The 27,082-nt window shown below is 39.1% G+C and overlaps 1 protein-coding gene across 6 annotated transcripts in view; it reads right to left on the reverse strand.

The window, feature by feature from the left end:
* Nucleotides 1-27,082, reverse strand: part of LOC145347785 (3',5'-cyclic-AMP phosphodiesterase 4B-like) — a 308,064-nt gene that overhangs the window by 40,763 nt on the left and 240,219 nt on the right. For all 6 annotated transcript variants that reach the window (XM_080195601.1, XM_080195598.1, XM_080195599.1 and 3 more), the window contains one exon: nucleotides 25,995-26,107. In XM_080195601.1, the coding sequence (XP_080051727.1) occupies nucleotides 25,995-26,107 (113 nt within the window). The remainder of the gene's footprint in view (nucleotides 1-25,994; nucleotides 26,108-27,082) is intronic.

A 27,082-nucleotide genomic window follows, 5' to 3' on the forward strand; every position in this document is an offset into this window, starting at 1 on the left:
AGCCCCTCAATTTGATCGATCCAGCTATTCATCTTAAATGAATACTTGCTTGTGTAATTTATTTCTCATGTATTGGCTTAGGCTAACTATAAGGGTGTTACAAAGACACAGTTACTTCAGACTGTTCAGAAGTTGGCCTTACTATTGTTAAAGAATATTGCCTTACGTTCATGTTAAAATCAAGGTTTATTTAAAAAATGTCAGAATGTGTTTTGCAGGGGAATCTCCTATTCAAATCATATTAGTATATCTTATAAAATATATTCTGCACACTGCGTGCAGTACATCCTGTTATGTTACAGTATGCTAAATGAGTAATTCAAAGCGATATATGAATGTTGTTTTTAATCAATACTGTGAGAGTGATTTGATGCACCTTGATTTCAAGCCAATGATATTTAATACTTCATTTTTTTTAAATATAAAGTTCATGTTCAATTTTATTCCTTGTAAATCTGTTTCTACTGGAAGGAGTTTTGCATTATATGAAGATTCCTCATGTTGTGGATCATGTTGTGGAATTAGCCTCACTTAACTTGGCAGCATCACAGATCCTAACCTGCGCAACATATTAAAGGAGCAGGAATGAGATTCAAGTAGAGTGAAGGACATATCAACAAAATCACCATTTCCCATGGTCCAGGAAACTGTGGTGAATGAAGACACAGATGAGCATATCAATAGGTTATGACAACAAGCCCACCTTGACTGAGGCAAATGTGCTCAATCTCAGGGCTTGCCTGCAACCTAAACCTATTGCCCAGCTCACATGCATTAAAGGTTAAATGTGCAGGTTTAAATTCTGTGTAGTTTCGATAACTAAACCACCTGACAGACTATTTTCTTGATGTGCAGAAAACATGAATTCACCAGTTTAGGGTTCCTTCTTGGAGTGGACAGTTGCTCAGTTACAGTCATAAGATTACATGTTCTGAATATTCAAGTATTATATTGTGGGGAAGGTCATGTTTAGGCTCTCACATCATTTGACACCAGTCCCACTCCATTCTACTTCTGTCACTTTGCTAGGATTCACTCTAGGCTGAAATGTTAATTTTTTTCCCTTTCACCTGTTTACCCATTTACTATAATCACACTAGAATACATGTGGTGAGAAAGCAGGTGAAATTAAACGTATCCCCACACTATTCCAATACATTAACCTTATGTATTTTGGCAATACAGGTAGGCATTCATTTTTCATGTTTAATCTAGACAATAAATGTCAGCAATGTATTAAACTGTAGTGGGAAATCAGAGAAATGCACAATCTTGCCCTCACCCAATGGCTGTACTTTCCAGTGTGAATTACTGGATATTCCCTGGCTGTGATCAGCTAATTCAGTACAGGTGAACCCAGGACATTACAACATGGCCCAGTACCACGCTGGATCATGTCACCTCTCACTAAATCTGCCATATATGATTTCTCTTTTATGGATTAATTTCTAGCCACTACAGTTTACTGGAGAGTAATTGCAGTAGTATTTTTCCTTCACCATAATGGGGAATGACCTGTAACTTTTGGACTACTGACACATTTACCTCTTCTTTGCTGAGACCTCCTGCAGAATCAACAAACTGCTGACAGAAGGTTACTTTCCTTCACATACATACAACATGTTAGTTACCAAATAATGGACAATTGCTGGTTAACTCCACAAGCTTGAATTTAGCATGGACTCTTATTTACATTAGAAGTATACCGGGGGATAGAAATTCCTTGATATTTCCCAATACAAACTCCATGACTTTATTATCAAAGAGAACTTCCATCACAATGCCCTAATATTCCCTCTTTCTTGTCACTGGATACATTCTGCCAGTGCCTAATTACATATAAAATTCCTGTGCATCTGAATATGCTTGAACATAAAGTGGATGTAAAGTCAGCATAAACAATCAGCAAAAGTGCCAAATATACTTTAAGTTGTGTGAAGACTCAGGTTTTAACTTGTTCAACAATCATTTAAGAAATTATAATCGGGGAAGCTTTTCAATTTTTAATGTGACTTGTGACTTTAAAGATCTATTTAAATGGATAGAAATATGGAAAAGGTCTTAGCGTGAGTGTTTTTTAAAAAAACGTTAAAAATAAATGCAATAACAAAAGCTTCGTTTCCTCCTGCACTTGAAAATTTGGTTGTAATTTCAGGAGAGCTTCTGAGCAAGCACTATTATGTGGAACACCTGAGAGGGCAGCCTGATCTAATGTCTCAACTGAAAGATGGCATCCCTGATAGTGTAGCATTCCCTCAGTACTGCACTGAGTTGGCAGCTTTGTTGTTGTGCTCATTATAAAGACAGTGTGTACGATTTAACAAGTACACACTTGTCCTGCTCATCCTGGGCCCAGAAATCCCCACCCGAGGTCAACGGATCTTTGCCTTGTCTATCATATTTATCATCTTGCCTGTAACAAATCCTGCTGCGGACAGGGTCAGAAGACAAAGGCCTCTGCTGTAGTTTATGGTACACACAAGGTTGGAAACAGAATGGAGGGGACACGTGCAGCATTGCATCATTTTGCTGCAAGCAACTGACTGGGAGAAGCAATAGGGGTGAAAAGGATGTGACTATGTGACTTTCTATCAGGTCAACCTGATAGATGGCATTCCAAAAGCCTATAAACTGTCCAATTAAGATACAAAAAAAGCAAAGTGTCAACTCTGTATGAATGGTTCATCTTGGAATCAATATTAACTACAGCAGGATGGAGGTCTTGAAAAAGATTGAGAACCCTGACAATCAAAGCAACAGCCCAATTATGTGGTCAAGTATCTGGAGTTGGGTTTAAACCTACAATCTTTCCAAATCAAAGGTAAGGGCTGACATAGTTGATATACTGTCAAATGAGTTCTACTTTCCCTGCTTTTTGATCTGAACTGTGCTGAATGGAGAGGTGCCAAGTAAAGGTTGTGCTATTTTCCTGGAAGGGGAAAGAAACAAACACAAGTGCCACGCCTGGGTATTATCCAGTACTTCCGGACGTGTACAGGAGGTGCTACTGGATAACAGGCTCTATCCGCAGCAGAGGCATCAAGTCTCTGGGCTTGAAAATAGGTTACTAGCTTAAGAAAAATTACACGAAATATCCATGAGGGATTTTGATGAAGATGATTTATTGGCCAGGGTTTTCCAGTCCCATGTGCAACAGAAATTTTTGTCGAAGGGAGAGAACATTTTTCAGACCAACCAGGTCCATTGACTTTGGGTAGCAATTTCAAATCCTAGTAAGTATTAATGGCATGCTACCAGGTCATTAAATGAATATGGTCAGGGTTTGGTGAAATGATGGCTTTCCAAAGAAGTTTTTTGTTTTTCCTTCCTTTTTTTCTTGTCATTGCTTGTCCCACCGAATTTACAACTTGCATATTTTAGGTATATATATGTTAACAGATCTTAATTAACTCCCTAATATACAATTACACAAATCTATTCAGAAGCCAAACATTCAAATAAATATAGAAGTCTAAACTGTGTCATCTCAAACTTGCTCAAAATACAAATCAGAAGCAAGTTTCAAAGGGAGTCTTTCAGATGAATTGGGGAAGCTGTAGGGATCTTACAAATGGCAAAAAGTTTACCTTCCCATAAATAACTGAGCACTTCAAGTACTGAATGTGTACTTGCGAAAACCTTAGGACATTTTCTATGTCAACAGAAACCTACAAATGTAATTTGTTGTTGTCTAGCAGCCCTCTTCCGGGTTTTGATGTGTAAAAATGTCAAATATGACCTGGAGCGCACAAATGGTTAGGTCAATTATCAAAGCCCAGAGTTTTCGTTCTACGGGAAAAGAATAGCCTTTAAAGCATACTTTGAGGCACTAAGATCTAGGTTTCCTACATTCGAGAGATTAAAGAAAAATAAAAGCTTTCAAACTTTATTTTTTCAAACAGAGAAAAGGACAGTTAGGATAAATGTGTTAGAAAACAAATACAACTAAACATAAAGACAGAACACAAAGGAACATTGGAGGGAGTAACGAATGCGGGGGTGGGGGGGGTGGAATGGCTGGCTGCTTAAACACAATCGAAATCTTCAGTATTGGGGGTGGGCAGAAAAGGTAACTTTTCCCTTGACTGAGGTATAATGGTGAGAGATCAGGAATTATTTATTGAGAACAGATCCCAAATATCAATCTGTCTGATTATCGTGTACAATAATGTTCACAAAATGACTGATAACAGAATCAAATGTTCAGAGAATTAAATTTTAATGCATAAATCCCTTTTCCAATGATATATGCCCCTGTTAAATGAATAAGATGAATAAACAAATTGAAAAAGAATAGACTTGTCCACTCAAACATTGTTACTGCCTTAAATGTCTTATGTTCTTTCTAGAAGAATATTTGTTAACATGTGGAAATCACCTTTGGTATCATAATTGATGTTTCAGAGGCCTTTTCATCTAATCAGGTGCCTGGGCTCATACTCTTTTAGCAATCAATGTTTTGTTTATCCATAGAAATCACTGCACCAAATACTGATGTTCAAACTTTTTCTAATTTTATAATTTATCCATTTTTAGCAGGGGTTGCCAACTGTGATTAAATGCATTTCTGGAGGCTTCATTACGTGACTAGCCCCATACTCCAAAATTAGTTGGCCAACAATCTATCCTTATGATGTACTGCCATCCTACACCAATTAGAAAGCCAAACAATTCATTGCCGAACCCGGCCAATTACCATCCCATCAATCTGTGCTCAATCATTAGCTAGGTAATGGAAGGAGTCACCATCAGTGCTATCAAGTGGCACTTGCTCAGCAATAACCTGCTCATTGATGCTCAGTTTAGGTTCTGCCAGGGTTACTCAGCTCCTGACCTCAATACGGTCTTGGTTCAAATATGGACAAAAAAGCTGAATGCCAGATGTGAGGTGAGAGTGACTGCCCTTGACATCAAAAAGCCCTAGCAAAACTGGAATCAATTGGGATCAGGAGGAAAACCCTCCACTGGTTGGAATCATAACTGGCACACAGGCAGATGGTTGTGGTGACTGAAGGTCAGTCATCTTAGCTGTAAGACGTCACTGCAGAAGTTCCTCAGGGTACTGTCCTAGAGCCAATCATTGTCAGCTGCTTCATCAATAACCTTTCTTCCATCATAAAGTCAGAAGTGGGGATGTTTGCAAATAACTGCACAATGTTCTGCACCATTCACGACTCCTCAGCTAATAAAGCAGTTCATGTCCAGATGCAAAACTTGGATAATATCCAAGCTTGGGTTGGCAAGTAGCAAGTAACAATTGCACCACACAAGTGCCAAGCAATGATCATCTTCAGCAAGAGAGGATTTAAGCATTGGCCCTTTAATGGCATTACCCACTATCAACATCCTGGGAGTTACCATTGACCAGAAACGGAGCTGAACTAGCCGTATAAATACTATGGATACCAGAGCAGGTCAAAGGGTAGGAATTCTGCAATGAATAACTCACCTCCTGACCTTGCCAAAGCTATCCTACAAGGCATATGTCAGGCATGTTATGGAAAACTCTCCACTTGCCTGGATGAGCGCACATCCAAAACACTCCAAAAAAAGCTTGACGCGATCCAGGACAAAAGCAGTCCTCTTGATGGCAACTCCTTCCACAAACACGGTGAAGGTGGCACAAGGGCAGTTATGATGGCATAGTGGTTAGAACTGCTGCCACACATTGCCAGGGACCCAGGTTCATTTCCGGACTTGGGTGATTGGTTGTGCGGAGTTTGCATGTTCTCCCAGTGTCTGCGTTGGTTTATTCTAGTTTCTTCCCACAGTCCCTAGATGTGCAGGGTAAGTGGACTGGCTATGTTAAATTGTCCCTTAGTGTCCCAAGATGTGTAGGTTAGATGGATTAGCATGGTAAATGTGTGTAGTTACGGGGATAGGGCGGGGGGCGGTGGATTTGGGCCTGGATAAGACTATCTGTTGGAGAATTGGTCCAGACTCAATCTGCCAAATGATTTACTTCTGCACTGTAGGGACTCCACAGAATGCTTCTACCACTGAAAAACAGTGGCAGCCATGTGTACCATCTACAATATACACTCACCAAGATTTCTTAGGCAGCACCTTCCAAACCCATAACCACTACCATCTACAAGACAACAGCAACAGATACATAGGAACACCACCACCTGGACACTTCCCTCCAAGTCATTCATCATCCTGACTTGGAAATATATTGTCATTCCTTCATTGCTGCTCGGTCAAAATCCTGGAATTCCCTCCCTAACTGCACTGTGGTTGCATATACACCTCAAGGACTGCAGCGGTCCAAGAAGGCAGCTCACCACCACCTTCTGAGGAGCAACTAGGGATGGGCAATTAATGCTGGTATAGCCAGTGATACCCACATCCCTCAAATTTATTTTCAAAAACTCATTTAAAGCTGCAGAGCAGGCTCAGGAAGCAGTTAATAAAGCATTCAGCAACTTATGCTTCAGCTATAGGACATCGAGTACGAAAGCAAAGAAGTTACGATAAACCTGTATAAAACATTGCTTTGGTTTCAAGTGGAGTACGGTGTCCAGGTTTGAGCACCAAACCTTAGGAAAGGTCAGAAGCCATTAGAAAGAGTGGAGAAAAAAAATCACAATAGTTCCAAGGTTGAGGAACTTCAGTTATGCAAATAAATTGTAAAAGCCTGAGCTGTTCTCCTCCGACATGAAGGTTTTAGAGGTTATTTGATAGAGGTGTGCAGCAATCTGCACAGAATAGATAGGGAGAAATGATTTACGTTAATGGAAGGATTGAAGTACACAAATTTAAAGTGATTGGCAAAAGAAGTGACAGCGTCATGAGTAAAACCTTTTTTTTAAAATGCAGTGAGTGGTTAGGCTCTGGATTGCAATGCCTTAAAATATGCTGGGGAAGATTCAATCATAGCTTTTAAAAGAGAATTGTGCCAATACCGAGGAGGCAATAACTGAAGGGCTACACGGAAAAGGCAGGGGAGTGGCCGTAATTGAATTGCTCTTGCACATAGCCGAAGGAGACAACGGGCTGAATGGCTCATTCCTCTGCTGTAAACATCTGACAATTCTATAAACTTTCTATCTCCCAATTAAAGTACTAAGAAATGCTGGGATACATTTATGCACTAACTGAGCTTAATAATATATGGAACAAGTGCAACCTAGCAATTTTTTGTATGGTAAAATATATCACAGTCATGTCTAATCCTCTTCTCACCTGATAACCACAATATACATGGTTCCCAAGAGCAGAAACAGCAACTGATGTTTTTTCTTCCCCCATGCAAGTCCTGTAATGCAAGGATTTACTGGTAGTTTGGGTGAAATCAATTCTGCACAAATGTGTGATCAAATCTGTGATCTACCTAGGCTGTATTGCTCACCTCCAGCAATATTAGGCACTCTGATGCTGCCCTTACTTAGTGAGCCATCAGGGAACAGAGATACTCCTTAAAAAGGGCCATTCAAATAATATAGCCATAGCATAATAGCTGCAGGTGGAAAAAGTGACAATATACAAAAAGGTTAAAACAGTTCTGCTTGGTAGCATAATAAGCATCAAATATTTTTGTTCACTACCTCTTTGCAGATATTAAATTATCACTCGGGAAAACACATGCTTGATTTCTGATCTTAGACCGCATTCTAATTAAGTGATAAACCACTACCCCAAGTTATCTTCCAAGCCATACACATCTTGACTTGGAATTATATTGCTACTCTTTCACCTTCAAAAGGTCAAAATCCTGAAGTGCTTCTCAACTAGCACTGTGGACTACAGCAGCTCAAGGAGTCAGCTCACCAGTCTGGGCAATCTTTGCACTGGGTCAGTAGTTTTATAATGCTCAGTACAAAATTTAATGAAAAATTGCTGCTTTGGTAAAGTGTTATAAGGCATGTCACTCACTGAACATTAGAAGCCAGGAGCAAGCAAACTTCTGGCACTGGAACTTACCCCATCAGCACCACCCTCCTGGAAATCAAAGACCATGTACAGAGCAGCAAATAGCCCAGTCTCAAACAGGCCACTGTGCAATTTGCCAATGCGTGGCATTCTCAATGAGTTTGATCCTGTTACTCCCCTTTAGGACTCCTGTATCCAATGTCCACTCACAATGCCAGTGCAGCCATGGAATTCTGGTCTCATTGTTTATGTTACATCGATCAGTACACCCTACTTGCATCACAACCATTTCTGTTATGATTAACCATGCTTCCTTAACAGCATGTTGTGGTCACCATATTCTTAAACAATAGAATAGGACGCACTGTCTGAAGTTTATGAAGTGGTTGGATAGCTGAAGTTTGGCACTTTGGAAAGCACATTGCTCACTTTGTGAAATTATGTTCAAGGCTAATCTTTAAAGGAGAAGAAAGGTAAAAGTGCAGTGCCTTTTAGGCAACAATAAAAAAACAAAAGCAAGCCAGAAATTATGATCAAGGGATATTTGAAAATAATTTACACTGAATTTTGATAAAAATATAGAGAATTGTAAAATTACAGTGACGTTTTACTTCCATTATTTTGTATGACTATAATCATAAATACTCGAGTATAACATTTAATATTGCCAGAAGTCCCTGAGTTTTCAATGTTCTTTCACAATGTGTTATTCCAGAAGGGATTTTTAGAAATTCAGTGCGTTTTGAATAATACTATTTTCCTGACATTCTGATCTGCTTACTTCCTAATGAATAGGGAAAGGAAAAGCAATAGAAAATGATGATTACACTGCTGGATTTAATCTAAATTGTCTCTGTAGAATACTCAGGACTTTCCAAAACTTGTGAAATAAGAAGGACTTTCCAAAACTTGTGAAATAAGAAGCACAAATTTACTTTGAAGAATGAATGTCAATGACTCCCTGGAACATTCATTGGTAAAGCTATTGACCAATTTGGGTAGAACCATACAGACCATCACTATGCTTGGACTGGCAAACCACATCCGTGTTGAATTATTTGATCTCAACTAGTGCTAGCTGAGCCATAGGAGGAGGTATGTATCATAATGCTCAACTATTATCTTCTCTGTCTTAAATTTCACTGTTCTGGAAATATAATTCACTTCCTAATTTAACATATGTACTAAGATCATGAATTCTCTCCACATCAACTGTTAACTATTTCAACACCATTTTATCACATTATTTGACCAGTTTGCATTTGATATTTTCTTTAAGGTTATTTTGCAAGATGTTTGAAGATGTTGTAGGCTGCAAAAAATTGTATTTGTTTATGCAATTTAAGTAACTTGACTCTACTACCTGTCATACAATACAACTTATATAACTCCAGTAAGACCATGTCTTGTAAATGCTCTTGTTGCCAAGAAAAAAATATTGAAGTACTGGAGTCAGTGCAGAAAAGATTCCAGTGTCTGACATTTGAGTTATGAGAATGATTGAAGAAACCTGGGCTTTGTAGCCAGGGGATTAAGTGTTGGTTTTATGAGAGTTGTATGATTGTTAAGAAAAAAGTAACTTTGAATTTTAGTTTAAATTAAACTGCAAGATCAGAACAAGTCAAACCAGAGACTATTATTTTTAGGAGAGCTATTATGAAGTTGTCCTTCACATAAAGAAGGATCATCATGTTGAATAAGCTTTCAGATACAGCAGCAGAGGTAATAATCCTGGAATTATTTAAGAAACAATTGGATATTACTATAGGAGGCATGTTAAACTTCTTTAGATGGATGAATCTGGTTCTCTGGTGGTCAAGTGGTTAGGATTTATCGCCACAACCTGGGTTCGATTCTTGGTCAGGGAAATGCAACCTTGTTACTTCACCGCGACACTACTTTCCTACACATTCTGTTCTTTCTTTATGGGCGGCATGGTGGCACAGTGGTTAATACTGTTGCCTCATAGCGCCAGGGATCCAGGTTTGATTCCCAGCTTGGGTCACTGTCTGTATGGGGTCTGTATGTTCTCCCTGGGTCTGTGTAGGTTTCTTCCCACAGTCTGAAAGACATGCTGGTTAGGTGCATTGGCCATGCTAAATTCTCCCTCAGTGTAGCTGAACTAGTGCTGGAGTGTGGCGACGAGGGGATTTTCCCAGTAACTTCATTTCAGTGTTAATGTGAATTGTGACACTAATAAATAAATTATTTGACATAGGTTGAATGACTTTTCTCTCTCAAAATTATCTTGTACAATTTAAGCAAGCTGGTTTTAGCAATTTACCAGTACAAAGAGTACAAAGAAAATAACAGCACAGGTACAGGCCCTTCGGTCCTCCAAGCCTGCACTGACATGCCGCCCGAATTTAGGACATATTTGGGTTATTTAAGACACATTTGTTTTAATTCCACTCTAACAAACCTGTGTAGCTGGAATGATCCACTAATATTGCACGTGTAAATTTGAAAACACATTATTAGCATAAAAATTCATTTGGTTCACCTGTACTTCTGCTTAAAATGAAGGGGGAGATGGATAATAGCAGAAAATTAAGAATACAAAAAATCACATATCAAGAACTTGCTTCTGGGCCTTTTGGCTAGTAGTATTGACATGCTGTGCTTGGTTGAAGTCATTAGTTACATTTTAGCTTCATTTGAAGCAATTTTTAAAAGCAGCATCTTGGCCTTTTGGCTAAGATGCAAATGAGATCAAGCCTTGGAGAAGGTGCAATGTCTACTCCAATCAGCTTGGATCATGTAGGTCAAGCTCAAGACTGGAGGTGTCAGCTTGGATCGGGAGTGTCTCACTTGTGGAGACTCTGAATTGGACTCGATTTGATTGAATGTGATTAAAAAAAAAACTGGCAATATATGAAAATAAGACCAGGCAGAACAAACTAGAGTATAACATTGTTTCTCTGCTTGTTGATTTAACATGTATTTATTTGCATGCATGACTTGCATTCCCTCATATGCTACCTGGCTCTCTCTCTCTCACTTCTCGCTCATAAAACATCTTGTGCTGAAAGCGATTCTGGCTAACTCATGGATTCCTCTTTCAAACTGAAAAAGAATTGTGTGTTCTCTTGAGGAAAAAAATGAATAAAATATAATGGCTGTTAAGCAAAGCATCAATAACAAATTTCATCCATGAGCTTAATCTGGGTGATCATACTAATTATGTCATTAACGTAGCATAAGAAAGTCTGGAAATTTAACTGGGATGTACAATGCAGGGAAGAACAGTCACAAACCAAGCCAAAGGCAAAGTACTGTGAGTGCTTGAAATCTGAAATAAAAACTGAAAATGACATGCTGTATTCTGTTAAGTAATGGTCCAGCATAATGATTGAAAGTAAATGAGCGAGTGGATGACTAGATGATGAGTAGGTGGTGAGGGAGCCAAAGGCGAGGTGGGTGTGACAGTTAGACGGCTGACAGGAATAGGATGGGTGAGTGGTGGGTAGGATAAGTAGTCAGATTGTTGGGGGGGTAGTTGGGCGTAGTTGTGTCAAGAGTGGTCAGATGGTTGGATGATAGTCAAGTTGGAGGGGATAGTAATTGAGCTGTTGGGGTCAGTCAGGTATGTTCTGGTGGGCAGTTAGGTCAGGGGGAAGGTCAGGTCTGGTTCGGGGGCACAGTTGGGTGTAGTCAGGATTGAGGTTAGTCATAGGGTATAATTGTGGGTCAGTTGGGTAGTTATCCGTGTTAAACTCGATGTTAGACTGTCTAATGTTTCTCAGGCAACTCTCCAGATAAGTCCTTGGATCTGTCCCTGGTCTCGAAGCCAGAAACTTCTGCACAGGGTCCGTGGGAGCAGAAGAATTGCTCATTGAAAGTTTAAACTTCCTGGCCAATTCCCACAAAGGTTTTGCATCAGGACTTTCACATGTGATCCAGAGACCAAAGATTTGGACTATAATTTCCATAACTTACATGCTTTCAAATGGGAGTGACATTGCTCAACTGTTTGAGGTTTAGCTGTTGAGGTAGGTTTGGTTGAACTTGCCTCACCAGGACTCTCCTCTGGAGTCTGTGTCTCCTCTTCCTCTTCCCAGTTTCACTGGGAGCAGCATTTTGGCCTTCTACTGACTGATCAGCCGTTTCATCTTCTGGACAAACAACACCATGTCTTGCTGGCATAACTGGATCAGGCAATAGCTTTGATTCTTCAGATGGCTCTTGCCTTCTCAAATAATCTATGTGTTTATTCATTAATTATTGCCTAAGGAATTTCATAGTGCCTATCTGGGTGTGCCGAAGATGAAAGTGTGATAATTAATTTGTCCTACAGTTTCACCTTATAAAACAGTGCCCCCATCCTGGCCATCACAACTCTTGAGTCCCAATTTGGTTCACTCCCAAAATTCTTCACAAAGACTGGATCATCTATTTCAAATGCTCTTTCTGCTTTTGGCAGATCATGGTTCCTTTGCTGCCATCTCTTGCCTCCATGTTCTCCACCAAATTCAGAACTACCAGGTTCAACCTGGTAGTTAAGCTTTGACCCATTAACAGCTCGGCTAAAGCTATTCCAATAGTAGTATGCGGGATGGTTCTATAAGCTCGCAGAAAACATAACACTTCAGTTTATAATCAAGCAGGTGTTTGCTTTTTCATACTGGCCTTGAATGTTTGCACTCAGCATTCAGCCAGCTCATTTGATGAAGGGTGATATGGTGCTGTACGGATATGTTTTATTCCATTGAAGGCCATTAACTTCTGGAACTCTGAAATTGTCTCAGACAATGGAACAGCATTCACAAGTATTTCTGGAATGTCATGGATGGCAAAACATTGGTGCAGCTTCTCAAGTGTGGCATGTGAAGTCGCGGACCTCATTCCAAATACTTCCACCCATTTCAAATGGGCTTCCACTAACAAAAGGAGCAATCTGTCCTTAAATGGGCCAATGTAATCCATATGAACTTTTAACCATGGCTGACCTGTTGCAGGGGGTTGTAGCTGATAGCTTTTGCTGGAACTGGCACTGATCACATTGTTTGACACTCCTTTCAATTACAGCATCAATGCGAGACCATTAGATATAGCTTCTTGATCACACTTTCATCTTCGGCATACCCAGATGGGCACTATGAAATTCCTCAGGCAATAATTCTCTTCCCCTCTTGTTCCCCAAAGGATGATGTCATCCACATAACTGAGCTCATGCTTCCTGATCTGATAAGGCTTCATTTTCTCTGAAACACTCTCAATCCACTATCCATGCAGTATCATATGATTAATTTTTGATAACAGTGTATCTTTATTAGTCCAGTACTTAATTTGTCATGCTGTTACAGGTAAGAGTCCAGAAAGTTTAAAGCCATTACAATCTCCTGTGCAGTTAGATGACTTAAGACATTTGTATTGGATATGTGAGCCCCTGGTCAATGTTAGGAGGTATATTCATAAGCTGACAAGAAGAGTGCCCGTCACTGTGCAATTGGTGAAATCAATTGTCCTCCCTGAATAGCCGTAGAAACAACTTATGATCTGTTATAATGGTAAAATGTTTCCTATAAATGTATTGATGAAACATCTTGATGCCAAAGATAACAGCTAGGCTTTCCTTTTCTTTCTGGGAGCTCTGTCTTTCCGCATCAGATAGTGTTCTTGATATACATCCTATTGGTCTCTCAGAGTTGGGGCTTTATCATCCCACCTTCCATTTCATGGTATGATAAAGCCCCAACTCCATATGGTGATGCATCACATGGAAGTACTATCTTCTTAGTCATCAAAATGCACTAATAAACTTGAAAATTGTGGTGTTTGTTTAACTTAATTAAAAGCCTCTTTGTGTGAAGTTTTCCAGTATTATCTTTGGTGTTTCTTCAACAACACACATAACAGAGGGAGCAAAGTTGAAAGATTTAGGGGGAGCCACCCATAATAGTTAACCATCTTTAGGAAGGATCTGAATTCTGAGGTGTTGGTGCCTCTCTAATCACTTTTGTTTTGCCCTCCATTGTACGTAACCCTTGAGCATTCACCTGATAACCAAGATAAGCCAACTCATCTGTTTGGAAAGTGCACTTCTCTCATTTTAATCACATTCCCGCTTTCTGGAAGTTTTTTAAAACTTCATCCAAATTTTTCAAATGTTCTTCCTTGGTGGATCCTGTCACTAGGATGTCATCCAAATAAATGACAATTTTAGGCTACTCCTGCAGCAAACTCTCCATAGTTCACTGAAAGATGGCGCAAGCCGATGAAACCCCAAATAGTAGACATGTATATTGATACAGACTTTTCTGTGTATTCATAGTGATATAACCTCTTGGTGTGCGGTTCACGTCCAACGTGTTAAGTGCCAGGCTCCCAGCCAACTATGAATATAGATATTCTATTTTGGAATGGGATATCTATCCAATCTCAAAGCCTGGTTTATCATCAGCTTACAGTTCCCACAGATACAGATGGTCTTCTCTGGTTAAACTATTGGCACAAAGTTTAAGTTTCTTTATTTATTTGTGTCATAGATAGGTTTACATTAACACTGGAACATAGTTAATATGAAAATCCCCGAGTCGCCACACTCCAGCACCTGTTTGGGTACACTGACGGAGAATTTAGCTTGGCCAATGCGCCTAACCTGCATGTCTTCCGGGCTATGGGAGGAAATTGGAACACCTGGAGCAAACTCACACAGACACGGGGAGAATGAGCAGACTCCACACAGACAGTAATCAGAGCCAGGAATCGAATCCAGGTCCCTGGTGCTGTGAGGCAACAGTGCTAACCACTGCGCCACCCCAGTGGATGCTGCCAACTCTGCAAATTGTACGGGCTTGATGATACCCAAGTCTTCCAGCCACTTGAGATCCGTTGTTATCTACAAATGCAAATAGCAAGTTGTTGCTCTAAAAAATGTTGGCATGGCTTCCAAGTCTACCTGAATCCTTGCTTGCAGTCCCTTAATCTCTTGAGCATCTGGGGATATTAAAGTTTGAATCAAGTTAAACCACATGTGGTAGCTAAAATGACTTTTTTCTTATCCTCCCTCTCTATTCCACTAACCCATAAAATTTGCTCCAACCATTCCACATACTGTATCCAGTTCTCAGTGGTTGCATTGAAGGCTTCTAGTTTCACAAAGAGAGGCATTTCTGCTCTCTTTCTCAGGCTTGGAATGATGTGATGTACTCTGAAGTTTTGCAACAACATTCTCTCGAAATTCCTTGCTGCTCACAGAGTTGTTCTGATTACCTTGTCACAGAGAACAAAGAACCAAGAAAAGTACAGCAAAGGAAAAGACCTTTGGCCCTCCGTGCCTATGCTGATCATAATGCCCTAACTGAACTAAATAAAAACCTTCTGCCCTTACTCTGTTCTATTCCCTCCCATGTACCCATCCAGAGGTTTCTTAAATGTTGATAATGTGCTGGCTCCCACCACCTCCTCCGGTTTGCATTGCAGGCACCATGCTCTGCATGAAAAACTTCCCCTGCACATCTCCCTTAAACTTTCCCCCTCTCACCTTGAACCTGTGCCCCCTTGTAATTGACACTTCCACCCTGGGAAAATTACAACATATTAATTGCAAGGACTGGCAACTACCAGTTAATCTAACAAACTTCAATGCTCTATTTGCAAGCAGATAAATATATACAGAGTATTTCCACAATGTTAACACTTCTAGCTCTAGGGTCTGTTCTGGCTGCAGATCGTGGCTTGGCACTAAGATCCCCATGCTCACTCCTCATTGGGTGATTGGGTCACATGACTCTCCTGGTTCACACTCCTTTAAGGGGTCAGCTACTATAGGGGTATTGTGACTTTCATGGAGAAAACTGTAGTCCAGAGAACAATGAGGGCAATGAATTCACAGAAGTAAAATATTTAGTTGTAGGCTATTTTGGGGATGACTTAAGAAATGTATCAGAATGTGATGATGTTAATGACAAAGTGTTGAATAATTCTTCGTTGGCAAAGCAGGTCAAAGAATCACATCATTCATTGTTCCAAAGTGCTGACAGTGTCAACAGCAATGATAGAAGTGATAAGAATGGTATGCATTCAAGAGGGTTAATATACATCAGTAGGTTGACTGGCCATCCTTCCATGGTGGAAGGTTAGGTGGATTGGCCATGCTAAATTGTCCCATAGTGCACCCAAACAGACGCCAGAGTGTGATGACTAGGGGATTTTCTCAACAACTTCAATGCAGTTAATGTAAGCCTAGTTGTGACTAATAAATAAACGTTACTTCAGGATGGCACAGTGGTTAGCACTGCTGCCTCACAATGTCAGGGACCTGGATTCAATTCTGTCTGTGCTGAGTCTGCATGTTCTCCCCATGTCTGCGTGGGTTTCCTCCAGGTGCTCTGGTTTCCTCCCACACTCCAAACATGTGTGGTTTAGGTTGATTGGCCATACTAAATTGCCCCTTAATGTCGGGGGGATTAGGAGGGTAATTACATGGGGTTGCGGGAATAGGGCCTGGATGAGATTGTTGTCACTTCAGGCTTGATGGGCCAAATGGCCTCCTTCTGCACTAAGCCTCAAAACTTTTCTGAGGTCAGATTAGGCCATCTGCTGCACTTCTAATTCTAAAAGGGTAAAGTCTGCCATAAGCTTCACCAAGTTGTCTCTTGTTAATGGTGTGGGATATTTTTGCTGACCCATTGTTTTCTGGGGCTGGTATCTGCTTTGGAGCTTCTGATACCACATGTCATCATAATGGTGAATTCTTGCCCGCAGCTGTTGTTGCCTTTTGCATTGATGATCATCTAGGGTTTCCCACTTGTTGCGACTGATGTTGAAAGCTTTCATGGTTCTTTTGGCAGCATTCACAAATTGGAGCTTTGGGCTCCAGGCACAAACTACCTTCCTTATAGGATATCCTTGGAGATGCGGCATTTTCCATTCCGTGAACATGTGCAAGCAAGCAAAGCCTTCACTGTTCGGTTAGCACTAGCATGCTTGGCATTAGGGTTCAAAATACAGATGGTGGGCAAATTTGCCCTTAAAATCAATGATGGGAGTGACAAATGACAGAAGAGTCACCCCCACATATAGGAGAGACAGAATTTGTGAGGAGCATTTTTTTCCCCGTATTTTAGTACTTAAATGAAGTATTATAAAGCTTACCTTAATTCAGCAAATCATTAATAACAGCTCATAGAAAAATACGAAGAATTGGAAAGAAAGGAGTGAAGGGTTGGATAAAATGTTCAAAGAGAATAAAATTGCAGGACAAAGGGGAAAGAGTAAGTGTGAGTGGGGATTAATTTGATAGCACTCTCGCCTAGTACCAGCACAGACATTATGGGCTGAATGGCCTTCTTCTGGGCTGTAACATTCTAGGATTTTGGACAGTCAGCATATCTGTATCTGTTTCCATATTTGTATCAGACTTTCCATCGTCCAGTGTAAAAAGTACAGCACCGAGGGTCGGATACAGTTAATGATGTACTTGAGCCTTTCATTTTGGTAGGCGCAAGTTGTCCAGGCTTCTCTGCCAACAGCAATCTGCTGATGACATAGGGCTTGTAGATAGGCATGTTGGCCCTTTGGATCAGTGTGCTTTTTTTTTGTCTATGGCCATTCTATTAATCAGCCAAAGTTGGCGACTGACTTTCCAATGCATGTGTTGATCTCTTTGTCACTGTAGACTGCAGATAGCAGAATTTGCTCCCTGCTTACCATAGTGTGACATTGAGTCTGATCACACATGGAAACAAAGCACTCTAATCCATAACTGCAGCTTTATAAAGTGTCATGTGTGTTTAATGTAATTTGAGTGTTTCTGTGCTAAGGGGTTCTGGTTGTTGCAAGGCAGTCTGCAAGTCAATATCATGACATGTTTGTCAGCACTCAAAACAGAAATACTGAAGGGAAAGAAACTTGAAATTAGCATAATAAAGCTAAAGAATGATTTGATGTGTCTAATTGGTTGCAAGTTAATTTTAAAAGGGGCTGCCGATATAAGACTCATTCCAATAAGTTTCCTTGTGCCAAGTAGTTAGAATTTTCAATTTTGAAAAACAGTATGGTAGATTTATTTATAATAAATTAACAAAAGACATTTTATTTAGAGATCCAGAGTTAGAGGATGTAACATATATATCAGCTTGCCACCAAACTCAACCGCATCACCTGATAAAAGATTCAGTGAGAATGAAACGGTAGCCCTGAAAACCAGAAGGTAGTCCCCTGAAATCTGACAGTAGCTCTTAAAATAGTCTTAACTTTGAGTCTTTGAAAAGAAAAATGTATTTACCTCTGAGCCTTTGAAAAGAAAAATGTATTTACCTCTGTCTGGCATGCTTGCATTAGTAAGGGCTGCTTCACTGGGGCCTTTATTTTTATACATGATGTTGAGGATGTATAATAAACACTACAATTTAAGTTGTTGAGTCTTTGTTCTTTGTGCAAGTTGTCTAAGCCTCTCCACCACACAGCAATCCACTATGGACACAGTGCTTGTAGATAAGCATATTGGTTCCCTAGGGCAGTTTAGTGTTTTTCCATGGCAGTTTTGTTAATCAGCCAAAGTTGGTGGCTGACTTTCCAATGCATGTGTTGACCTCTTTGCCAAGAGGCATGTTTTCTGCTACTGCAGATTGAAGGCAGCATAATTTGCTGACTATTTCAAATGGTGTGTTGTGAGTCTGCTCAATGGTGGAAACAAATCACCCTACTCCATAACTACAGTTTTCTTGACACTGATGATGAAGGAGAACATAAGCAAGGGATAGTCAATATAGAAACCTTTGGATCGGACCTTCTGTCTGAGCAACCAGTGCAGCATCAATGTATAGATTAGGAATGCACACTTTTGTCTTAGTTTTGAGTATACATCAATAAAATTCCTCTTCAAAGAAGAACAGTGTAATAATCTGTATTTATATAGTTTCAAGGCCGCTTAATTAATTAAAACTTAATGCAAAGGATGGGTTTTGAGAAGGTTTTTAGTGTTAGAGAGTTCTACAAGGGGAGGAACAAGATATCTGAACTGCAAAATAAACAGTACAATGTGTTAACATTTACAGTAGCAGAGCTAAGCTATACAATAGGAAATTTTACTTTACATGGCTTGGATACAGAGTTTTGAGAAAAGAGGTCAATCTATAACATAATGGGTGATAGCTCTTTCATATACTGTTATTCTAATTGGAGCATTATGAACTAAAACTTAACACAACAAAGATCGAATAACCAGAGGTTTCTCATAACCACAGTGAGGTGGCTTCCCATTTTTGGATAAGCACCATTTAACTGTATTGATTTCTTAAAGGAAAACTATTGAAGAATAACTGATAATTCTTCAAAATTAAGAAGTATTGGAATTAAGCTGATAATGATATTATCTCTCAGTTGTTGCAATTTTACACTAATTATAGGGTCTAGGTGCAGGCATTTTATATAGATTTCTGCACCATCATTCAGCATTATGAGGATTAATTTGGATGATATCTTGGGCTAAAAATTCAATTAAGTCCTTTTGCTGATAAGGGGATAGCAATGCTTTATTATGTAACGCCTAGTCTAGGTGATGCAAGCTTCAAAAAATCTTTCTCTGTGCTCTGTACCCCAATGGGATATGCTTTGCTGACTAGCTTAATGCTCAGAGGTGGCCCAGGCACATGCATGCTTGACATGAGTTTCAGCAAGGCAGACTGTCCCTCTTAAAGATGGAGCGCATTCATGCTGCAGCAGCTCAGGGAACTGCTTCTGAATGTTTTTGAAGGAAGGAGGAAAACTATCAAGAGGATGGCTATTGTGAAAAGTGGGAAATTGCCAAACTGGTGCTTATGTCTCTGCTAAAGTTCTTGGTGCTAAAACTGAATGCCCACAGTGAAAAGTGTTCCAATCTCCAATACACAAATTCTAGGTGTATATAAACTTCAAGACAAAAATAAATTTTTGTGAAATATTTCACAATGTACTGAAAAGGTATAACTTCACTCTAGAATTGTAACTGGAGTATTAAAGCCCATCTTGTTGATACCTGCACTGAATTATATTGGAGCATTCCCTCCTGCTAATGAGTGTTTGTCAGTTGTAGGTGGTCCTAGCCATTGGAACACTTAGTCATGACACCTGCCCCTTTAATTCCAACATAACCTTCAATGTGCCTTCTTACGGCCCGCATGTGCGACAATGTAAGTGTTGAAATATAGTGTGATGCAACTGACTAAATAAATGCCATAAAGGAGGGAAAAATATAAAGTAGTACTGTTGAACACAAAATGTTTGATAAACAAAAACACAAGAAAATACATATGTTGTATCAAATTACCTCATTGCTCACCACTTGGACTTGCATCATTGTGGTGAAAACGAGGGACAACCTTTCTGACAGTTCTCACTTCCCACTCAAATATGTATTAACACCATCAGCTCACACTGACACTGGGTGCTACCAGTTCGATATTTGAACTTGTAACTGATTAACAATCTTGTTTTATACTTGGTAACAATAGCTGTACTTAGTTGATTAATATTAAATGTTTTGAAGTATGAGGTTGGTAGTTGTACGTGCCTACATTCCGGATGTCTTAGCGTCTTTGTAATTCTGCTAAGTAGCCAGGAATGAGGCAGGAAATGCGAGTCACCCTTTAAACAGATGCACGGTGTCGACTATCAGTTTGCAATGACGTCTTTTGGCTTCAGTGACACAGTCAGGAACTCAGTAATGGTCTGGTCAGAGGAACAGTCAGTGTTTGTGCAATTGCAAACGACGTGCTCACATTTGGACTGCATTTTTCCACCCCACATTGTTTCACTGACTGCTCTTCCTTTCATAGTTATCAAGAATCCAAGCATCCTGTTTTTGAAAACAGTCATGGTTACCTTTATCCTTTATCTTAACCACACTGAAATATTATTCTGTACTAATGTACTACTCTGATCTCAGATAAAACTTTAAATGTATTATCTTATACTTAAAAAAAATTGGAAAACTTTGTTATTATATGGGGATAAACAAGAGCCATGCATTCTTTTTATATAGGTGATGTAGTGAATTGATATAATGAATGTCATTTCAACTACATTTTATGCTCATGGGCAAACAAATAAAAGTTGGAAAATAGTTTTTTATTATGACATACACTACTAAATCCTCTTTAAGGCCCCCATGCAATTTCATCACTTTTATATTTTCTGAATGAATATGCACGCCAAGAGAAGTTTGTGGAGCACACTCAACTTAAAATGTCAAGGAAACATTTTCTTCTTGCCAAAGATCAGGTATATAAAACGTCTAATCCTGTTTAAAAAAAGCTCCAGACTGCTACACCTTTACATATTATGGTCTATCTTTTCACAGAATTCTAAAGCCCTCAAAATTTCCTGTTCACTTTGACGCACCATATTAGATACAATATGAATTTACCATTCTGTAAAATATACAAATTTAGATGAAGATGCCAATGTCATATTTGGATCATCTGAGAGTTTGTGGAGAGCAGCATGAAACCAGGCAGCCACACCTGTAATAATCCGCTGTGTCAAAGTCCTGGAACTCCCTTCCCAACAGCACCGTGAGTACAGCTACACCACATTACAGTGATTCAAGAAGGCAGCTCACCACCACCTTCTCAAGGGCAATTTAGGATGGGCAATATATACTGACCTAGACAGTGATACCCGCATATCATGAAATAATTAAAGGGTCTATAGTTCAAGGAACTCTGATTCAGGGTTGTTGAACTGCAGTTCAAGATGCAGAAATTGCAATGCATCAGGGAGGAACAGAGTTGTCTTGACATTTTGACCCAGGAGACAGTCACATCCATGAGGTTAGAGTTGGTTTAAACTTTTGTGGTCAGGGATGGGAGGATATGGCTGCGATTCAGTTAGGTGAGAAGACCTTAGTTATAGCTGTATTGGAGACTCAGCCTTTGCCATTGTGCAACATATATGAGGTACTTGCTACCACTGTGGATGAAAACAAGGTTTTGGGTGGATGGGATTGCTCTCTCCATTTGAAAGCCATTCAAATGGAGAGAGCAAAAGAGAATGTGGTAGTCGGAGTGAGTGGCATATTCAAGAGATAGACACTGCTCCCTGTAGCCATGACTAGCAGCCCTGAAAGCTGAATTATCTGTCAATGTCTCCCTGAGGCTAGAAATGGATGCAGAGGAAGCTGTTGTTGCAGTTCATGTAGAAACCAATAACACAGGTAGAACTAGGAATTAGGTTCTGTTGCAAGGGTTTGAGGAGCTCAGATACAAAGCAAAAAAGTTATAATTTCTGGAATAATAGAGCTGTATACAATTTGGAATAGGGACAGATTAAAAATTTAAATGCATGACAGAAAAGAGGTGAGTGGAAGACAGGGGTTTCAATTCATGTGGTGTCTGCATCAGAGCTTGGCAAGAAGGACTTGTTCCATTGGGGTGGACTCCACTTAAGCACGCTTAAACTAGCGTCCTTGCAAATTGAATAACCAAGGTAGTAGATAGGACTGCAGATACAAAGAAGGAATGATGCTTCACGTAAAGAAGAATCTTTTAAGAAGATAGTCAAGTTATGCAGCAGAGTGGTCATCTATATTAAATCATATAAATTGTATCAGGAAGATATACAGAGATTAACAATGGTAATACAACATTAGCGATTAAAGCCATATCTGGGGAGCACAGTAAAACATTTAAGGAGCTGTTTATGAATACATAAAACATCTGTAATGAGATAGATGAATTGATGGCACAAGTAGAGATAAATATGCTTGAACTAGCAACCATTACTGAGATGTGGTTGCAGAGGGACCAAAGTTGGGAAGTAAATATTCGAGGGTATAATATTCAATTAGGAAAGCTAGACAAAATGGAAAAGGAGGTGGGATAATCCTGATAGTAAAGACTGAGATAAAGAGGGAAGTGACAAAGGATCATGGTCCACAAAATCATGATGTAGAACCAATATGACTTAAACCAGGAAGTAACAGTAGTTGGAGTGGAATCATTAAGACAGCTTTTAAGTATGTTGCTGAACCAACTAGGGACTCTGCTATTTTAAATTTAATATTGTGAATTGAGATAAAGTTAACTAATAATCTTACAGTAAAGAATCCAAACCTAGGGCTTTAAATTTAAACAGTCAATCACAGGGGTATGAGAGACATGTTCGCCAAGATAAATTGTAAAATTAGATGTAAATACCTCCATAATTGACTTTGTTTATATTTTAGACTTCAGTTTCAGTCTTTAACACACATAGTCAAACTTAATGTGAAATTCTATCACATCATAATCACTTTTTGCTGTAGAAAGATTTACAATAAGATTGCTACTGAAATAATTAACCGCGTCTCATTATACTGGATCTAAAATAGTTTGTTCCCAATTAGGTTTCACAACATACTGTTGTCAAGAACTGTCTTGACTGCATTCCATGAACATGTCCAAGCTTTTCCTGCCAATTTGCCCAGTTTACATGAAGATTATTGAATTTCCTTTGTTGCACGGTTCTCTAATTTCCTGATATATACTCTATCTACCACTTTAGTTACTGCTGGAGACTTTCAAACTGTATTTCACGAGTGTTTTATCACCTTTGTTATTTCTTAGCTCCACCAATATTAATTCTATATTCTAACTTTTTGGACTATGATTTTTTTTCTCTCTCTACTGTCTTTATCTCATTTTTTAATTACCTTTTTCAATTTTGCCTATCTTTTCTAAAAAAGTCAAGTACCCCTGAATATTTATTTTGCAAGCTAAGGAAAGCTGCAGTCACATTTTCAGTAATGGCTTCAAAATCAAATCCACTTATTTTCATTTGTACCATTAATCCATCTATCTGAATATAAATGTTTAGTGCATTCAGATATAATGCCTTTACTTTTAACTATTATTATCTAATGTCACCTTGGTTGCTCATATCCTCTTACGATTATAATGGAGTATAAAAGAAGTACAACGGTGAATGGTGAAATGATCCAGTTTGGTAAGAAAAATTGAAAAACAAAATTTTTTTAGAAGTTCAAAGCATTATTAAACATGGGGACTCAGGGGGATTTCTGTGTCCTTGTTTATGAATCACAGTAAGTTGACATGCAAATATAGCAAGCAATGAGATGATCTCACTAAAACAAATGCTGAAAGAGTTTCTCCATTGGAAAGTCTGGTCTTACTGGGGGTGGGGGGGGGGCGGCGGCGTTATCATTCAAAGCATTGTGAACCTTTGGATCTCTCTACCCCAAAGAACTAGGAATAGGGCACGAAAATAGTAGTTAATGTAAAGGTTCAGCCATGACAGGTTATTCCGTATTGAATGACAGGTTACATTTGGGGAGGCCATATAGCCTACGCCTGTTTTGATTTTTTACATTCTAATATTCTAAAGCTTTGAACATACACACTAGATGTAAATAGCCATGGGTATTGTAATATGTATATAACTGCTGCAGTTTGTCAAATTAATCCATATTAGCATAATCTTTTGCTTTAAACTATCCTTGCAACCTTAACTATTATCTCTGATTTGTTGCTTGATAATGAATTGATATGCCAGCAATGCTAAATGACATATAGAAGTAATTCATATGGCTGTTATGGTGCATATACGTTACATGATCAGGAAAAGTTAAATTAGAAGCTATTCTGTTTTAATTCCCTGTACTCACTAATGTGTTCTCTTTACATTTTGGGCCGAAAGTTAGTGGAAAAGTTGCAACACTAAATAAACTGCACATGCGCTTGTTTCCATATACTCAGGTATTTTCAAAGCATTAAGCAACTGAAATATGCTTGTACAATGAATAAAATACTATCCCAGTGTACAGCAGCTTTGTTCATTAGCAAGTAAAATGCTGGAAACCTTTGCCCCTAATGTTGATGTATATATGGCCATTGATGATGGGAGTGATGGGAGCGGTAGGGGGGTGGGGTTAAGTCAGAAAATGGATGCAGAAACTACCTTAATATAAAAGCAAAAGAGCCCTTTGCAATAATAGTCCCACATGGAATTAGTTTGGGTAGTTTCAATCTTGTTCCTACGTTCATTGCATAAGAAATCTCTAATTCAATAATTTTGCTCAGACAGCCATAAGATAACAAGATTGAAATTTTAAAACATCACATTGGTTAAATAGGCATGGTTTTCAGATGTTGTGGATGAAGCATATTTTTGCACTGTTCTAGCTTGAGTGAAAAAAATTAAGATCAGAATACAACTTTGTGCAAATTCTCCAAAGATACTTTTTGCAAAACACAGTAATAACTGTTGTTGCCCAGCTGTTAAATACACAAAGACTTGAAAGTGTTGTCAAAACATATAAAACAAGAAGCTCAACAGCATCATTCATGATAAAGCAATCCATACACCATCGTAAGCATTCAATCCGTCCACAATCGACTCACTGCAGCAGCAGTGTGGACCCCATGCTCTGCAACAACGTGCCAAGGCCCTATGACAGAATCTTCCAAATCCATCCAGAAGAACAAAGGCAGACTTACAGGGCACTATCACCTGCAAATTCCAAGTCACACATCATCCTGGTTTGGAAATAAATCGTCATTCCTTCACTGCCACTGGATCAAAATCCTGCAACTCCCATCGTAACAGCACTACAGGTGTACCCACACCAGATGAACTACAGCAGTTCGAGAAAGCTCACCACTACCTTCTCAAGGGTAATTAATGGTGGGCAACAGATGCTGACTTTCCCAGTAAGTCTTGCACCCCATGGAAGATTTTTTTAAAATCAAGTTTTCCTTGTAATGTAATTCAATCCAATACTATTCAAAATACATACTTAATTGCGAGCAGTTGATGGATCAAAGTTGTTGTGATACATAAGCATGTTCTTTTCTATATTCCTAAAGTATTATTTGATTAAGAGCTTTAAATATTTGAAGTTTTAGTAATGAAAGGTAAATCTGGTAAATATTATTTAGGAACACTAGTAGATCATTGCCACAAAATGCCCAGCATCTATGTATATCGCACTTTTAAAAATTTGGTTATAGTTTCACATAAAGAGTTTTAAAATTAAACCTTTATCAAGCACTTACCAAAAATAATCATCATCTATAGTATAACGGGAAAAATATAAACCAAAAATATTATATGCCAAAGAAATTTTAGCAAAGTTCAGCGATTTTGCATTTTTAAGTTTATCATACACAAACATATAGAAATGAATAATTTCTTACTTTGTTTGAAGCCATCTCACTGACTGACCGGTAGGTCTGTATTGTTTCAAGTTGATCCAAACACCAATCTAACTCTTCCAGAGTCTCCATGGCTAACTTTTGGTAGGATTCTTCTGTAAACAAGCACATAGGCATGTAATCAGGGCTCAACTCCTGCACAGTGTCCATATCAGTATTACTCGAGCAGCCCAAAGTCAGACCACAATGTTCCTTCATCATGCGCCTCTGGCTTTCTCTCCCTTTGGTTTCACAAGGCGATATGATGCGGCTACTGCCGTATTCGTTGTCATCAAACTCAAAATGTCAGTAATTCATCAAACAAAATCTTCTGAAGGTGTAGGGGCAGCCGAGGAATGACACTACAGAGTTACAGATAGCTTGCTTTGCTCTGAGCAATGATTTCCCAAACAAGACGTCACGTTTACAACATAAAATTAGTCAGAATGCTGTTAAACTTTCGGAATGAAACAATGACCAGCAATTTTCGTTATGTTGCAATTAAGCCTGGAGGGAAGTGTATCAGTTTCGCTTCGATATATAACTGATCAGAGAAAACAAATCGTCTTAAGGGGTGTAACAAAGGTACGAAAAACGCATTTCGAGTCATCAAATCAGCTTGGTTTTTGCTGGGCACTTGTCCTGTGACGGACTTTCCACAATTTAACGTTTGGAATAATGCACTCCTCATAAAAGCTCACACAAGGGAGTCCCCTCTTATCACCGAGTGCCAAATAAAGTATTTCTCTGATGGGTTTGTAGTTATACGAAGTTTGGCTGAACGAGTAACTTCGTTTCTCAAGAAACGCCAAAAAAAACTTTCTGAACCTTGCCAAAAACACATGGAAACTCTGGAGTGGATTTTTCTCCTCCAAGAAACTAATCCAGTAAACTAGTCAACAATACAGTGTAAAATCACAAGTCATTTTTGGATTGAAGCAATATATTGTCGGTATGAAGGTCACAAAATTGTTACTGCCCAAGAAGGAAACCATTTAGCTCATCTTGTCTGCACGAACTCTACAAGTGAGCAATTTATTTTGTATCATACTCCAGCTGCCTTTTCCCTGTAACCCTGCGCATACTTCCTT

The sequence above is a fragment of the Carcharhinus amblyrhynchos genome, chromosome 9 (genome assembly GCF_965287045.1).
Source record: "Carcharhinus amblyrhynchos chromosome 9, sCarAmb.v2.hapA, whole genome shotgun sequence".
NCBI classification, from domain to species: Eukaryota; Metazoa; Chordata; class Chondrichthyes; order Carcharhiniformes; family Carcharhinidae; genus Carcharhinus; species Carcharhinus amblyrhynchos.